The 18,606-nt window shown below is 40.5% G+C and overlaps 1 protein-coding gene across 1 annotated transcript; it reads right to left on the bottom strand.

Moving 5' to 3' along the window:
- Positions 1-214: 214 nt before the first annotated feature.
- LOC131249298 (FRIGIDA-like protein 4a) lies at positions 215-17,465 on the bottom strand. Its single transcript, XM_058249962.1, has 3 exons — positions 16,479-17,465; positions 2,319-2,494; positions 215-1,038 (listed from the first exon to the last, which is right to left on the bottom strand). Exons 1-3 carry the CDS (start codon positions 17,374-17,376, stop codon positions 511-513), a joined length of 1,602 nt encoding a protein of 533 aa, XP_058105945.1. The 5' UTR covers positions 17,377-17,465; the 3' UTR covers positions 215-510.
- Between the last annotated feature and the right edge of the window lie 1,141 nt (positions 17,466-18,606).

Below are 18,606 nucleotides of genomic sequence, written 5' to 3'. Positions count from 1 at the left end.
ACATGCAGTTTTTTTCAATTGCATTGGCCATTGCCGGTGGGCCCATTGAATCAGCAGCCTCAAACTAAGATGCTATTCATATTCTCAAAGGCAGAGAAGGATACAAATAAATATCATCAGCACCTCAAAAAAAAAATTAAAACAAATAAATAAAATAAAAAAGAAAGAAGAGGAAGAAGAAGGTAAATGGGATGAAGAAGAAGAAGAAAGCAAGTGCATGGCAAGCAGTACCAGATTCTCTACCACCTACAACCAAGTTACAGAACATTCCAGAATATATTTTTAGTAAATAATCTCTACATGATGCAAGTACTAGGATTAGAAATACACCAGGAAGATCAACCACCCCAAATGGGAAAAAAAAAAACACACTCACATTGCTACCATAAGTAGTTAGTGTGATTAACTGAGATTATAAACAAACCATTAATGTAAATTGAGAGGCTGGGGTCAAACATCATCAGTTGTTATCAGCTTCCAAGAGTTTGCCGCCGGAATCAGACATAAAATCTACCGGTAATATGTCTGTTGATACCCAGCAGTGGCCATACCATTGCCATAGCCTCCATACGCTGCTGCATAGTTCATGGTCGGGGCAGGGTATGACCCACCAACCGTGGGAGGGGGCACTTCTTGTGTTGGGTACCCATATGGGTCCCTGACAGCCGGGGGACTCCGGCTGCCATACATGGCAGGCACCGCTGGCCTATCATATCCGTATGGCGGGACCCCTGTTGGGTATTGGGCATGGCTTGAGGGTGAGCGGACGAACGTGGGGCCTGCTGGGAAAGAGGACACATAAGCATTTGTCAGGCGCCCGGCCTTGGCCGGAGGCATCGGTCCCCCGCTGCTGGCTCGTGTGCGCTTGTTTGCAGGAGCAGCGGCAGCGACTGGCTTCTTCTTCTCAACCTTGGCCTTCTCCAGCTGTTCGAGACGCTTCTTGAGGCTTTCCGGAGGGTACTCAGCTTCAAGCTTGTACTCCTCGATGCACTTGATGACGGCCCGTAGAGCTGACTGCTCCTTGCGCCCAGCTATGTTCTGTAACAAACATCAACAGAGCTCTCATCGATTTTAAATTTCCTCCCACAAAAAGAACATGGAGAAACTTTTTTGGTATTTGTTTGTTTCTTTCTTTCTTTAAGCATGCCTGAGATTAATTTATTTCCTCCTAAAATGATGAATGCCAGTTTGTTTCTCTTTAAGGGTCTGGGTTGTATTTTAATTTTGTGTAGGCTCTATTTTTTCCCTTTTGCGTTAGTTGCTCTTTCTTAATAATATTCACTGCCTTTAAAAAAAATCTGTCAATTTCGTCAGAGCCTGCATCCAAGGGGACTGGCCATTAAGATGAAATACAAGGAACCTCCAACAGTGAGCAATAAATTGCAGCAGCAACCACCACCAAAAAGCATTTGCGTTTCTCCACAAATTGAGTGTAGTTCAAAATTTTCAATCCAGTTCAAATTTCCTATTAACACGAAAACTTGATAGTTTAGCTACACTAGGGCTGTGTTTGGAGAGATTGATAAGGATGTTTCCAAAAGAATTTGAGTTGGGTGGACGAAGTGGAGATGCACCACTGGTGTGCTGTGAGTACGTACTGGTTTCGGACAATATGTCATACCTTGATTATAAGAGAATCATTAGACCAGCTACGCTATGGAGCATAGTACAGCAGGAATAGAAGATAAACATTGAGAGATAAGGGTGTTGAGATAGATGTCTCAGACGATTAGGAAGGAGAGTTAAGAATGAGATCAGTCAAAGCGACGTATAGCATTTCCCAATTGGAGATAAAATGATGCGGAGCCGATTGAGATGGTTCAATCATGTGCTACAAAAACTATAGACGGACTGCATAATGACAGGAAACTTGATCATGTTTGAAGTGCTTGAAAGGAGGAATATTGGGCAAAACAGGATTCATAAATCCAAACAAATGGAACAAGGACTACGATGACTACCAGCGATGATGATGAAGAGTACATTTGGATGCTCAATCAATTTGATTTGCTCCAAACCAGTTGAAGAAATTGAAAATAAGCAAAGTTGGTAAGGCACCATTTTTCGTTCATAATGATGACCAAATCCTTCACTGCAATTTCACATATTTCAAGTTATTAAGGAACAATATTTCATTATAGGGTGGTCTAACCCCATAACATTCTTTCTTTGTAAAATGTTGCTGTGATTCATTTTGATTGAGCATCCAAATGCACCGGAATTCAAATGAGCACATCCTGGTATCATAGAGTGTAATTATTACCCATTTGAATAGATAATAAACACACTTGATACAGTACAGATGATAATAGACCTACCGCAGCTCGACCAGAATTGTTGCGATCTTCTAAAATAGAAGTTGCAGCTGTCTTTGAATCCTTTAGGTAGGCTTTCAGCAGCGGAACGGGAGGGAACTTGTCCACAAGGCCTGCCTCAAAAGTAAAATGCACTGCATCGACCTGTTGCCCCTTAGTGATTAATTCTTCAATTATATCTGCAAGTAACAATGGATAACATGTCATCTAATGAAAAAACCTAATTTCCATTGAGGTATAGGACAATGCTCAAACAAATAAAAAGAGATTTCGTTGGGCCCAGCAACTGTGAAGGTGGCACCCATCCTTCAGTGATCCATATCATTCATCTAGTGATCTGTCTCCTCCAAATAAAGAAACCCTCTGATTTGCAGACTGCAAAAGGATGGTTAGTCAATGCTCCACACTCAACAACAAGAAAGTTTGCGAGTCTGATGGGCAAAATTTTCTGGTAAGGGAGATTTATGGGATATGAATCACTCAGGATGGGTCCCATCAAATGAGTAGCCCAGATCATTGCAAGACAGGCCCGCCTGTTTGTTCCCTGGCAGAGTTACCTTGAGCATTGTATATTTCCTCCTACATAAGAGTTATCTCCTGTTGCTTAGTTAAAATGTATAAATTACGTAATATAAGCAATAAAATAAATCCATCAGCAGATAAAAACAGATCTTAACAAATAAATCCATTCTCTCATCTTGATGGTCAGGGCCTCACGGCCATGACACAAGGACAAGGGTACAAGGCTGGTGATAATCCTCTCAGCCAACATGTAGCTTTCCTCTACCTCATGGATGCAATCGGCCCCCACCATTGCATCTCAAGATCAAAGGCATTGACACCATAGGCAATCAGATCAGATTGTGAGCCCCATATGTGATCTGAGCAGATTGTTGGGCCCCACAGGTGGTCCAGTCAGATTGTGGACCCCACACGTGCATTGTTTATCCTTACACATGGATGTTTAGAACAAAGTAGCAATGTTAGTTTCTTTTTTTCATTCAAATTAGTAATTAGTTTTTTTTCCCTAGAAGGCAACAAAATTTTTTTCCAAAGAGGATTATAAAAGCCGACACAACCACCATAGATGATGAGAAATCATCTAACACTACATTGCCTTATGGCCCTGACACAAGGTCAAGGGTACAAGACTGGTTACAACCTTCTCGTCCAAGATTGAAGGGGTGAACACCATAGGCAATCAGATTGGATCTTAGTTGCATGATCCTTCTGAGTGCTGCTCCTACACACAACACACTCCCGCAATTGTGCTTCCCAACTGTTTATACTTGATAACATTTTGAAACATACACTTCCCACTCCCGCACCCAAATCTGTTGCCACATCACTTCACACCGTGCAAAACCCCACATGCGACCAGCTCAGACTGGATCAGATTTTTGGGCCCCACTGGTGGCCTAGTAAGATTGTGGGTCGTGCATGTGCGCATTCTGAATCCGCACATACTCATGTTTGGCACAAAGTAGGAACATTAGTTTCGTATTTTTATTCAAATCAGTAGTTAGTTTTTCCCCCTGAAGCAACAAAATTTATCCGAAAGAACAAAGAGGATTATAAAGCCAACACAACACCATAGATGATGAGAAATCATGTTTGGAGTGATTCCTTTCTAAGAACCTTCTAACCTATTGCTTTATTTTGTGGTTATTGGATCAGTGTGCACTATATCTGGCCTTAGGAATTGATTGCCTACAACCTGTGGAGTTCCAATATTCGAATATTGCATATAGAATGAAACCTCCATACTCAGTAAGTTCCTGAGTCTCGTAACCAGATTCTTGCTAGATCATACAGTCGATTCTTATGCTTTGTGCCGCATCGCCCACACGAAACACAGTTAAGAAAAAGACGAGTCAAGTTTTGAAATAAGTTTGTGCAGGAATCAAAGCATTTACAGACAATGAACAAAAAAAATACAAATCGACCAGGTCAAGAGAAACTTGCTACTGATAGGATTTGTGAGTTCCATAACCAGAACCCGTATTGGCTCAAATACAGGGCCATGGGTGGTAATGCAGTACCTGACGAGAAACAAAATGCATATATATTGACTAAGCAATATATAACACCAACAATTGATAACATTAGCCAGAAGTCTACAAGACAGCAAACCAACAAGATCTAGTTTGGGAATCTTGAAGTGCAAACTGATTTACTATTAAATTACTGCCTCTGTGATTGCAAGGACACCTTAACGCAATCTCCAGTATATATTGGCAGACGCCCATGCTATCTCAGTACAGTTTATTGATGTATTCAATACTGTCAGGTTACTCTTCTCAAGCTCTTCATTTAAACGAAGTTACCACTTACCACTACAGGAACAATTCAAAAAATCGGAAAACCTTAATTAAACAATTGTTCCTTCTGATTGGCAAGCACAAACGCCCACATCTTGTGCCACTGAAAGCTATGTAACTTGGAGACATGTAGGAATGTAGGCATTCGACTTGCTCAATGTCCAACCTTAAGGTATGAAGACATGCTTGTATATTTAATATTTCCATCTTTATTATTAAAACAGTTTAATATATTGTTATTTTTTACATGTTTATTGTTATATTAATACGAAATACTAGGGTACAATTGAGAAATATCCAATGTGGGTTCCAAAAGGGAGTTGAAGGATCCAAGTATCATAGGCTAAAGCTGGGGTAGCAGAAGGGAAATTTGGGATCATTCAGATGATTGAAACTCCCCATTGAGAAGAGTGGAAAAGGGTTCCAGCATTTAGATGCCCCATGGAACTCCACAAAACAGCCTAAACTAGAGAAGATGAGTTATTTGAAAAACCAAGGATTTCTCTATCCATGTCTCTTTCGTGGAACTCAATCTATTGAACCCACGTGGAATGTTGCATGCTGGGGACCTCACTGGATTCAAGTTGATTCATTTCAAATTGCCCAAGGTTAGGTGATGTAGGCATGTTCAGCCAATGGCAAGATGCATGACTGCATATATGAAATTGAGCATTGATCATACCGATGTAGGATAACTAGACCACGCAATCCTGTGAGCAACTCAGTGCAACAGATCGACAAATTTCTCTGAAAATGGAGATCCAGAAGTGTCTTGGCAAAATCAAAACATGATCCTTCAGAAATTTGGGAGAACCCTTGCTGGAAATAAAGAAAAAACTCAATGTTTCTGAAAACTTGATATTCAATCATCATAACCATTCATAAAAGAGTCATTATATGTTTATATACTTTTTTTTTTCTCAGAGCAAAAGAAACTGTAACATAATCCTAACCATCTATTACTTCTAATACTGATAATCCATGTAATTTAAAAAATTAAAAGTACGCGAAATATCTATTACCTTCCAAAAATTGGCATAACTCACTCAAACCACATTCAAATGGCATAATCTTGGGCTTTTTTGAAAATTAAAACAGTGTGCTTTAAAACATGATCAATTTCTTGTCATCAGACATCATTTGATTCCCAAATCTATCCAAATGTCGCCTACGGAATAAGTGAGGGAAGGGCTACAGGGAACTTGTTAAACAAGCCATGACTCACTCTAACAATGAATAACATGACCTAATAGGAGAACTTTAAGAAGAAGAAAAAAGACAACTTTCGGCTCGTAGGGCCCCATGCTCAAACTCGTCCACACAATCACATAATCATGGCTGCATCAAACTCCCCCCAGGAAGCAAGAAACTCAACCTCAAGTTTGAACCAGCATTAACCATTGCACATGATGCACAAGATGCACCTTTATATCATTTTTGAGTGTATGGTTGCATCTTCTCTATCTTCTCAGCATCATTCCCAAGAAGGCCATAAGCACAGTTCTCATATGGACAGTGGCATCGAGAGAACTCCAACCAAAAACAACATGCATAGATATCTGAGTAAAGTGATTCACATGGATCTGTTAGCCCTGAATGTTTGCCCCTGCTGATCCTTGTTGATATTAAATTGACATGTCCACCTGAATTTCAACACATTCTGTTCACATTTCAGCAACCTAATCATTGATTTGTCCATCACATCCTCAGTTGTCTCAACTACACATCTATTGATGGTAGTGTCAATTGATTCAATTGCTGATCCATCGTTAGTTCCATTTGTAGATCCATCAATCAATCCATCGATGGTTTGCATCACATCAAAACATCTTCCTCGGCATCCAATTCATTACATATCAGGCCTCCAAATTCAAGGCACTCGGTTTCAACAGATTGCAATTTGACACAGGCTTCCCTTCTACACCACACAATCTCATCCAAAGTGCTAGAGGTATCCTCAATTCTTCTTTGATTTCATCCCTTTTTTCCTGCGTCTTATGAATCTTCTTTAATTTCTCGAATGATCTCAACAAAGAATAGCAGGCAAGATCAAAGTAGATTTACATTAAATACATTTTGGTGTTGATAACAACTGAGGCAGGAAATTCAGCCTTGATACTACTTGATGCAGGGCCATGTGGTTCATCATACAATGAAAAGCATGGCTGCAGGGATGTAATAAAAAAATCAATCAAAGCTGAAGTACTATAAGTACTAACTAGGCTATGCAACTCTATGAGTGACTCAGCAACAGATGATGAGAGCCCCTCAAAATGAGAGACCTACAAGAGTCTCAACAAGGTCAAATCATAGTCCTTGAGCATTTTAGGAGAACCTTGCTGGAAAATGAGGGTTCTGAACTTTATGAAAAATTAATACTCAATGATCCAAACTATTCACAAGGACTCTTTACATGTTTGCGTCCTTTTTTCCCAAAGCAAAGGAAAACCTGGTATAATCCTAACCATCCATTGCTTGTAATCTATAGTGTTTCTGATGCAGGACAATTAACTACTTGCTCTAAAAGCTCAAACTGATAGAGCATGGTGAATCAATCCATTTATCTCATAGCCCAGGCCCCACATCGTAAGAGTTAGGACCTCGGCTGAAACCCCCTCGTGGGCCACACTTCACATGGGTTCCACTCCACACGAGCCACCCCATTCACATGGGCAGCAATGAAAATAATAGCCTATGAAATAAGCAATGAAAATAATAAAGAGAACTTGCTGAACAAGTGACTCATAAAAGACAAAGTAGTCACTCAAATGACTCCACTGACCCTTGGAGGAGAGGTCAACCCACGAAATCAGAATTACAATGCAAGCACTCAGATAGAGACTAGAGGATTTGACATATACATTTCAAATTTCATAATTTATCAAATGTCCTTATGAATCCCTTTTTTTTTCAGCATTTGTGAATACCAGGGAATCCAAATCACCGAGCTTAAAGGCTGTAAATTCATTCAACTCAGGCATTGATTTCCCAAGTTCCCATACTCAAACTCAATCTATCCATAATCTTCTTCTTTTTTCTTTTTTCTTTTGTCTTTTTTCTTTTTTTTTTTGGAGAAATACCATGACTGTTTACTTCGCGAGCTACTTTAAATATAATCACATGTCCGGTTTTAACACACAGTAACACATCTTGTTCCCTAGAATTCCTCGGTAATGAAATTTCTTAAAATCATCTGTTTTAATTGTTTTTGTCAGAGAAATACTTTTTTTTGGGAAAGCATTAAAGGAATTGTTTACTACAAATCAGAAATAAAAATAAAAGAACACATGAACAGAGAGAGCAATACTCAAACACCAATTTCTCAGGAAACAGGTAGGCTAGTGTTGATTGTCATCCTTGCTAAAACATCTCCCATTTAGTATGCTGGTTCTATACAATTTACATTCTAGATAACTAGCAGTTCTATATTTCAAACACTACAGGAAACCTGTCCCTTATCCTTGTTTGACTATTCTTCAATTTTGATCATACATCAGAAGAGAGAAATACATCAGGAAGTACACAACAAGTTCCCAATATAAAGAGTAGACCAAATAACACCTCCTTTGGTGAATGAATCAACTAATTACATGCCTCTCGTTCCACACAGGCAAACAAATCAAAGGAGGAGTCTCAATCTCATAAAAGAAAGAAAGATAATTTCCACATGTCAGAACGGTCATTGGTCAGCTCGCGACGTTGATATCAACAATTATTGGCCCTGAGAAATTTCTATGAAAAATACTTGCCAAAGGACACAAATTTCATTTTATCACAACAAAGAACTCTGCCAATACTGCATGGCCCCTAATTACCTATACACAAACATATGAAATTCAATTCTGTAATCCACTAGGCGGGTTCTTCCACCTGAAAGTTATAGGCCCGCAACACTTCAGAATTAGGCTGTAGCAACCAATTAAATTACTAGTTGGATCATGCAACCCACAAAATTCAAGCCTAATGAGAGCCCACTTTATTAGGTTGCTCTTAATTATCTCCGCAACAGATAGAACTCACTCGATCATATTATCAAAGTTTGATTGTTACCCTCCCATTACTGTATTGCATGGACACTGAGAAGTGCAGGAACCCAACATCAATTCAAACAGACAGATTCCTGGACTCAAAGAGTGGGGTCTGCGGATTTGAAACTGTGCATACACTTAGAAACAAGCTGCAAGTAAAAGAAGATAGAGAAAAAGGATTTGCACCTTTCCCACGTCTTGGAGAACAGAAATAGGGTTTTACACCTTGCATCCTCCTAAAAGTAAATTCGGTGATTGCATTATTCCCTCCAGGTTGGAAGGAATTCAACCCTGTCGAATTCTTCTGATGGTGGAGGCGGAATATCTACTAGCCCCAATGGCTTGGTCTCCTTGGCCCACTTTAAAATCAGCTTTGTTAGCCAATTTGTTCCACCGTTTATCTTAGGATGTCATAAGAATGCCTCCCTGTCTGTTTCAATTGTGTACATAGCTGACAATGGGCTGAGCCTAGGCCAAGCAAAATCAATATTTTGAATAGGATTGGCCCAGTAGTCCCCGGCTGACCAGTTCAAAATCCAGGCATAAACCAACCCTACGCCCCACTTGTTACCAGGCCTAATTTTGCAGGAAATCCTCCTTCCCACAGTTCACAAGGTCTCGATCACAATGCCAGACCCTCCATAGAAATACATCACATATATCCATTGGCACCATATCGCACCAAATCTCATCATGATACCCATTATGGAAGAGGAAATCAAGCAACAATGGGTCACTTTGATCCGGTTTCCTATGAAACCATGACTATGTTAGGTTGCAAAAGCCTCTTGGTATCTATATTCAATTTATCCAACATTGCTTTCAATATATAATCTCCAAATCGTCATTGTCAATCACAACTTGCATGTTCCCTTTCAACGTACAAGTTGTTACAAGGCATTGGTACTCCATTTTTCCACCAAAGATCACTGGGATAAAACATGTGGTGACTCCATAACTATCTCTCAGTTGCATTCATCATCCTTCTTATTCTTTGACAACAAAGCTTCATCTTTGAGTTTCCTTTCCAGACACTCGAAGGACCAATGTCCAACACTTGTAGCATCTAGGTACCCTATTACCTCTAGAAGGTGGCCTTTGATCCACTACTTTTCCTTCTGCCTATCTAGGATTCTGGCAGTTCAAATTCGAAGAGGCACAACCAATTTCTTTTCAAATACTCGTAAGACGATTTTGAACTACCCTCATACTTCTTCCTCGAGTACTCTTTGACTTTCCAAGCAAGTTGATAGGCTTCGTCCATTGTACGATCTCTAGTCATCAAAGTTTTCCATTGCATTTGTTAACGAAATCCACTAATTATGGGGTAGCAAATGGATTGGGTCAAACACATTGGGTCAGGTCAAGGAGAGTTCCTTTATGTTGCCTTCTTTGTGATAAGATCAGCTAAGCTAAGCCTTCATTCGACAACTCAGTGTGCAATTCTTCATGGTCATTATGGAGAAATCTTTTATGAAGGAGATATATTAGTTACAGTTATATGTATGAAAAATCAAGATTGGGTGATATAACGCTGGGTCTTCCAAAAATGGAATAGCAGTTGGAACTGCAGTCAACCCCAATAGCTGGTGTTCTGTAACGGTGGCCGTAACGGCCACTACCGTTACCTTTACGATACGGGTCATAACAGCTGTTATAGCCCTCGTAACGGCCGTTACGGTCTTTTTTTTATTATTGAAAAACAATTATCCCTAAAACTTGTATTTGCCCCGTAATGTTGATTAAAAGGTATGGAAAACCTATATATTCTCCATAACAGACAATTACTAGGTTGTTATGGCCTTTATAGAGGACGTAACGTGCCGTTAACGGCAATTACGGGTCATTTTTTTCCATAACGGTTATTACGGCCATTACGACCCCGTAACATGTAACGGTTGCCACCGTTACCTTTACATAACAACCCTTATGGCCCTGTAACAACCTTTACAGCACACCTACAACCAATGTTCAAATTATTGTTATCGTTACATGTATCAAAGATCTGGAATACTGAACCATGTATTGATATTGTCAATAACATCACTAATACCAGGAATGTATCGTTTTTTAAGGGAAATTTTGGGGAACATTAGGAAAATTTTGTATTGAAACCTTAGGAGATATTAAAAGTTACATGATTACAAACTTAGGACTCATAGTATTATAAATAAATAAATAAATAAATAAAAGTAACACAAAATAGGTTGCCATTGTATAGGCGCCCAAAGTATACTTTTTTAGGAAAAAATATTCAATTAATAGATATGATTTTGTTGCACCAATAAGGAATGATGCAATAACTCAACACATAATGCACTAATTTAAAACACCCCCTTGGAAGAGATCCCCAAATACTTCCAATTTTTTTTATTTTTTTCTAAATTTTTTAATTTATGGAATTTTCCAAGTATTATCATTTTGGTATAGTTGATATCATCACATGTATCAACAACACACTGTATTTGTCGCAAAGGGTTGTCATCGGCATTTTGCAATATTGAAAATATCGCACGATATCAGTGATATTATCAATAATAATAATATCATTGATATAGTTTATTTTCCATATTACACCTAGTAACTACATTGACGGCTTGCAATATCAGGAACACTGATCAAAATTTGATGCGGACATCACACCACCACTTTGTACATATCAAAGACATAGGCATCGACAGGCTACATCGGCACTTTCACTTTGGCAAGGCGATTGATGGTGATCACCAGTGGTCATCAGCAAGCATTATAAAAGCATGGATGGCATGGATCATATTTGTAGACCATTCCACCATTGATCATGGTCTACATGATCGTCCATCCATTGGATCATCTTGTGTCTCATCATGGGGCCATCCGATGGTTGGATTATGTTGTACACTTTTGTTAGTTTCTTTTATATTATTTAATGATTTGGACATTTTAGTTTGTGATTGGACAGTGGACATCTATTTGTTACATTATTTTCTTTTGGGAGGGTAGATTAGACTTTTTACCTTTTAGGACATAATGAGTTTTTTGCTTTTGTTACTAAAGGGGCAGAATTGTCATTTCAACAATTTTTTGAAATAATATAAAGCAAGTGGGTTGGGGACATCCAACCCTAACGTGAGTTTGAAGAAATCTTGAAGAGGCTTCGTGAGAGTCCCTTTCTTTTTCCTTCATTGTTGTGAAGGCTAGATCTTTGGATAAAAGCTTAGAGGATATGAAGCCACTCTATTTCGTTCCTAAGATTCTTCTTCTTCCACTTCATGCTTGATGAATCATAGGTGGTAGGTCTCTTTGAATCTTCAATCCTACGGTAAGATCTTTCCATTGTTTTCACGTGGATCTAAATTTACTTAATCCTACGGGCCACCTAAAACCATCTTCCAATATAAACGGACCCGACCTGTGCATGAACTACACGATCAACCCACACGTGTGACTGTACGGCCACCCATGTGACTGCCACACGCGAGTGTGGGCCCACTTGATCTAGTTTTGAGTAGGTTATGTTCCTTTGTCCACAATAGGCAACTCAGTTTCAGCCATTTGCGTTTAATATTCCTAGATCTCAAGATTTTTGCATTGGAACTACCTTGGTCCAACCTAGGAAATATCAAACTTTCACCTATTGAACTTGGATAACTCCTATGCTAGTCGGAATATCTTTATCTTCCTTGCATCTAATTTTCTGAGTGCTTTGTTTGGTCAAAGGGCCGATGACTGTGATTTGGCATCGAATCATACCCGTCATCTCTTGGGCTTCATGTTGTTTGCATGTGCATCACACTTTAGTTTATGATTTTATTTATTCCTTTGATTTTAAGTTAAATCTTGGTCACATATCTGGTTTTGCATCATCTTACATCAAAATTGCTTCAAGTAATTGTTTTTGTTGTAAACCACTTTCCATGACCAAGAAACCCAAAAGAGAGGATTCTCTAGCAAACCATCCTTCAACACTTGAGTCATGCTTGCTCGAGCATCAAAATCGCACGCTTCTATTGAGAGTTGCCTTTTATACCAAATCTCTAAAGCCACTTTCCAAGTCACAAGTTCATGAATTTGAGGGATCTAAACATCTAATGCCCACCCCTCCTAAGTTCTTAAGTATGCAAACCTCAGCCCATTCCAAAAAATTAAACTCATGCCGATTGTTTGCTCCCTAACATAGAAAGTTCCTTTGGATTTTCTTCCGATCTCCTAATACCAAATCAGGCATTTGAATAATGACATACATTAGCATAATAGAGAGCGGGATTGATGAGAATGATGTGCCCACCAAATGATATCTCTTGGTTCCATCCCAAGAACTTATCTTTCAACTTCCCCATCCCATATGTTGATTAGCACTTGCCCACACATGGAGAAAAAAAAATAAGTTGAGGGAGATGCACCCACTTTGCAAATGAAATAGCCCGCAAGCATGGCTCTTCCCATTCCATCAAAACCCCCATCATTTTACTTTTATGGAGATAAATCTTTAAAACCTAACACAACTTCAAAAGCATCCAACCACCATGTGCAAACATTCATTTGGTAGCTATCCACGTCGCAAAATAGAATTGTGTCATCTACAAATTAAAGATGGGGGAAAACAAAAACAAAATCAAAATCACCCTTCACCTTTAACACTTCAAGAAAACATTCCTCATTGGATTTTGCCAGCATCTAAGTCAAAATGTTTATGCGATCACTACAAACAATAGACGAGGTAAAGGATCCCCTACTCCAACAGCTGAAGAAGCCATTAGTAGACCTGTTAAAAAGCATCAAGAAACAAACCGATCCCATGTATTCTTGCATCCAATTTCTCCACCTCACATTGAAGCCAAATCTCCTCAACACATGCTTAAGAAATACCCAATCCATGTGGTCATGAGCCTTCTCCAAGTTGAATTTACATATGATACATGGTCTTCCCCCTCTAAATCAGGAACGAATGCATTCATGGGCAACCACCCGAATGCACCATTGAGGATCTGCTTGCTTGACAGAGACATAACATCAACCAAAACCTTCCTTAGGCAACTTGCAAGAACTTCTACTAGAATCTTATATGGACTACCAATAAGATTGATTGGCCTAATGTCCTTATGACATTCAGCACCCTCCTTTTCTAGAATAAAAGAAATAAAGGAGGCACCCATATCTTTTGGAAGCTTTTCCCTTTCACAAAACTCAATAGTCCAAAGCAAAGAGATCATCTTTAACGTCTTCTCAGAATACTTGGGAGGAAAATTAAGGAAAGCCATCAAGGCATGGTGTTTATCATAGCCTAATTCAAATATCAAATCTCCTCGTCGCTAAATGGGCATTTAAGCCAAGCGAACTCCTCTTCCTTGATTTGATCAGAGAAGATATTGTCCAGCTTCAAACTAACCCAATTCTCCAAAGAAAGCAACTCAAAATAGAAGTTAACAATGGCATCATCACAAATCACTTAGTACCCCTCAATTTTTTGCTCATTAGTTAGGAGGCTTGGGATTCTATTATTTCTCCTTCTGGCATTAGCTATTTCGTGAAAGTATATCGTGTTTTTCTCACTCCTTTTAACCAAAGGGCCCATGGGGGTTGCCTGCATTTGATTTCTTCCTCAACCTTTCAACTAAACATAAGTTTCAATTTGGTCCCCCTTTCCCAATCCTCATTTGATAAAAGCATGCTTCTTCCCTCAAATCACACTCTTGAATCCAATACAACATCCTTTTTTAGCCACCTCCACATTCACGAAATGCTCCTTATTCCGTTGTTTCAACTTTGCTTTCAACATTCTCAGCTTTTGCATGAACCTAAAACTGACCCAACCTACCACATGAAACAATCTCCACAAATCCTTCGCAAGATCAGCAAATCACTCCTTCTCCAATCACATCAATTCAAACCTGAATGAGGAGTTGTTCAACCACCTAAGATTCAGGACATTCTGTCCCAATTTCAGAATTTGGTCCCTGACAAACTACCAAGTGAACTCCCACCCATTATCAACATTTAGCATAAGATTGATTTGGTAATTGGGGCGTCATTATCAAATCTTCCAGCATAACGAATGAACCCAACAGAGCATGCAGAGCTTTGTCAACAAGTGGAGGAATTGCTAACCAAGGGTTTCAATTGTGATAGCCTCAACTTTGTCGTGCCTATGTTGTTGACAACAAAGAAGGATGGTAGCTTCCGTATGTGTCGATGGTGCGCCATCAACAAAATAACGGTGAAGTATTGTTTTCCCACTCCACACCTAGATGACATGTTGGACAAGATGGCAGATGCTACAGTCTTTTCAAAGATTGATTTGAGAAACGGGTACCATCATATAAGAATATATCCTGGAGATGAATGGAAAACCGCTTTCAAGACAAAAGATGGATTGTATGAATGGCTAGTCATGCCTTTCGGCTGGACAAGCACTCAGTACGTTCATGCGGCTGATGACGCAAATTCTACGGCCATTTACACACTTAGAAATTTATTTATTTTTTAATCACAAAAAAGTACGCATATCAAGTTCCCTTAAACAACAAAATTTAATACTCCCCATGTACATCATATTGACCACATTCAATATCGGCCGATACTACCAATATTTAAAACACTAGCTTTGATTGGGTAATACACTACGACTATTGAATCAATTAGATTTGATACCCAAATCACTAGAATTGATGAAGAATACATACCTCATAAGAGTGTTTTGAGTAGAGACTAGACAGATAAACAACTCATTAATATCAAAGTCCTACAATAGTTACAAGTACTTGCATAACAACTTAATGAAAATTAAAAAAGGTGTGATGCCTCTACCTCCAAGAACAGCCCTTATTTATATAGACCCTAAAGAGACATCCTAAGATCATCTTTAAATCTTTAATGAGATCTACAACTGTTAGATTGATTCAATATCAATCAAATCTATCCAAAATAGCAATAAATGAATTTACAATGATTTCACTAAAATATGATGGGCAAAAATAGCTAATGCAAATTCAGAGAATCGGTGCCCAAGATCTTCAAAAATCAGCAAAATATTCAACTAGCGTCCTCAAGAAAATCCAATTATAGACCCTGAAATTTAAGCCCAAAAAATAAGCAGCAAGCAGCCTGCAAATTTAACATATATTGGGGCCCAAGGTGGGCCTTGGGCCTCCGTAAACTGTCATGCAAACCATCAGCACGCCACACAAGCAAACTGTCATATCAGGGGGCCACACCTTGGGAAGGCCACAGATCAAAATCACACAGATTCGAGTTCCATCTCTACAAGATCTACAACAGTTCCTACGTAAAAATAGCAGCAGATATAATAGTAAAACAGACACGGATCAGAGAACTGCCCATCCATGAGTTGGATAACCAATCAGATGGACAAAATAGTGCCAATCTTACGAAAAATAGGACTTCTACATTTTACTAAACAATGCCAAGATGTGCATTACTTCCGGCATCTAAAACTGAAAGGAGTAAATTCAACAAAAGAGCAATCACATGCAACCCCATATTTTTTTAAAAGATGGGTCACACCATAAAGATTGCTTGCTGTGGGAATCAGGCCAGATCCACTCATTAGATGAGCCACAACCGGCCCGCCCGATTCATAGAGCGGCCTGATTTTCACCCAAGTGACCTTCACAGTGCAGCACACTCAGATGTTATATTGGCCCGCTGATGAGTGGACCAGCCCGATTTTCTCCCCAAGTGAACTTCATGGTGCAGCACACTCGAAATGTTATACACAAGTAATACGCTGGCGGGTTACAATAGAGTTCATACAGTGACTGTAGGCAAACATTTCTGAGAGAGAGAGAGAAAGGGAGAGAGATCAGACAACGTACCAGCCATCTTTTCCTTGAGCCCGAGTGAAATCGCGAGCTTGGGCATCTGCTTCCGCCACGCAAACGCAACAACAAGCTTCCTGTAAAGCTCCTCATCCTCCTTGGCCACAACCCCAAATGTCACAACATGCTGCAAGAACGTGTGCACCTCCGGCGCCTTGGCACTTTCAACCCCACCCCGCTGATCGAGTCCCACCTTCCACGTGCCAGCGATCTCCTTTGCCCGCTCCTTCACGCTCGGCGTCACCAGAGGCCTCGACGAGCCAAGGACGGGGTCCGCCAGCACCGGCACCAGCGACTCCAAGATCAAGACGCAGGCCCACCCAACCTCGTTGGCCCGCTCGCTCTTCCCAGCTCGTTTATCGACCGGGAACACACCGGAAATCGCCTCGATGGCGAACCTGGCCGGATCGATGCAGTCGGAGAGCGCTGGCGAGATCAACGACCGGATCGCGTCTATGTCCTTCTTCCGGCCAGTCAGAAACTTCCAGAAAGCTTCCGTGTCCATCTTCGTGCAGAAGGACTGCAGCAGTTTGAGGATGGCGATCTCATCAGTCGAATCGGAGGGCTGGTTAGGTCCGTCGCTGCCAGCAGGGGACTGATCAAGGGCTACAAGAGCGGCTTCCTTCCGTTCGTCGACTTTGGAGAGAGCAGCGTCGACAGCAGGACCGATGGAGATCTCACGCTGGGAGAGGACGTCCAGAGAATGCTGGGTGGTCTGATCAAGGGCTAGGATTTTGTGATGGAGGGATTGGGATTTGGAGAGCAGGGATTGTTCTAAGGAGGAGAAATGGGCGGAGAGATCCTTCCAAAGGAGAGTGCATGCGGTGATGAGAGAGGACTGCTTCTCCAGGTCCTGGAACGTGGAGTTGATCGTGGCCGTCGACGACGACCCCATTGTTTTGCTATAGTTCGACGCGGCGGATTGAAGAGAGAGGGAAGAGGGAAGAGGGAAGGAGGGAGGGAGAGAAAACCCTAGAAGAAGGGGAAAGGGAAAGCGAGAGAGGAGATGGATTGTGATAAAAAGCGGGAAGGAGGTGGTGGGAATGTACGGTCCGACACGTGGGGTGAGTTTACGGGTGCCACGTGGACGTGTTCGTCTGACAAAAGTCGACGGGAGTCTCCTGCAACTGCAACACCAGTTACAGAAAGTTCCTGGATCGCATGGGGCTGTGTGGTCCACTGAGATATCCGTGTAAAATCCACACCGTCCATTAGTTTTTTCCGTTCATGATGATATGAGGTACAAAAAATCAAGATGATCAGAAACTCAAGTAAGCCACACATGAAGAAACAGTAGTATTGAGTACACCATTTGAATCAGATATTTTCGGACGTGGATTGTCTGCGAGTGGCCGCCGGAAATTAGGTGGGCCCAGCATGATGTTTGCCAGAAATCTACTGTCCATCCCTTTTTCCACCTCATGATATGACATGGTCCAAAAAATCAGATCGATCCAAAAATCAAGTGGGCCACGCAATGGGAAAGAGCGTGAATTGAACCTCCACCGTTGAAACATTTGTTGGGGCCACACAAGTTTCAGATCAGGCTAATATTTGTGTTTTCAGTTAATCTCCGTGGGAATGATCTTATGAACGGTCTGGATGGGATATAAAAATGACGGTTGATTCCTGTAACGTTTCAAACGGTAGGCATTTCCCTCCCTTTCTTGTCTTGTGGGCCCACTTGAATTTTGTACGTGCCTCGTTTTCATGCCCATGTCATAATATCAGCTTTTAAAAGAGATGAATGGAGTGGATTTCTCATAAACATCACGTGGGCCCCACCTAGCTTCCCACCACAAGAACGGTCACCTTGTGCCCCTGGAAGATTTCAATGGTGTGTGTTTTTTATCTTCATTGTTTCCTTCGGTGTGGCCCATTAGGGCCTTGGATCTGCCTGATATTTCATCTCTAGTTCTATCATGATCTGGGGAAACTTATGAACGGACTGGATTTCATTTGTACATAACAGTGGGCCCCATGAATCTTCCTGTGGCAATTTCTAAGGGACTCTGGTGTGATCCTCTACTTGTACATAGACAGTAAAAACACGCAGGTATGTGGGGTCCACTTATATTATTATATAAGTGAAATCCACTCCGTCTAATCCATTAAGAACTCAGAT

Source organism: Magnolia sinica, chromosome 6 (assembly GCF_029962835.1).
Source record: "Magnolia sinica isolate HGM2019 chromosome 6, MsV1, whole genome shotgun sequence".
Taxonomy (NCBI): domain Eukaryota; kingdom Viridiplantae; phylum Streptophyta; class Magnoliopsida; order Magnoliales; family Magnoliaceae; genus Magnolia; species Magnolia sinica.
The sequence above is the reverse complement of the archived record's forward strand: the minus strand, read 5'-3'. Positions and strand labels throughout refer to the sequence as shown.

Coding starts and splice junctions, on each gene's coding strand:
- LOC131249298 (XM_058249962.1), bottom strand. CDS start 17,376: ATGGGGTCGTCGTCGACGGCCACGATCAACTCCACGTTCCAGGACCTG. Junction 2,495..16,478: donor GCTCAAGGAAAAGATGGCTG/GTACGTTGTCTG, acceptor TGTTACTTGCAG/ATATAATTGAAGAATTAATC. Junction 1,039..2,318: donor ACAATTCTGGTCGAGCTGCG/GTAGGTCTATTA, acceptor TGTTTGTTACAG/AACATAGCTGGGCGCAAGGA.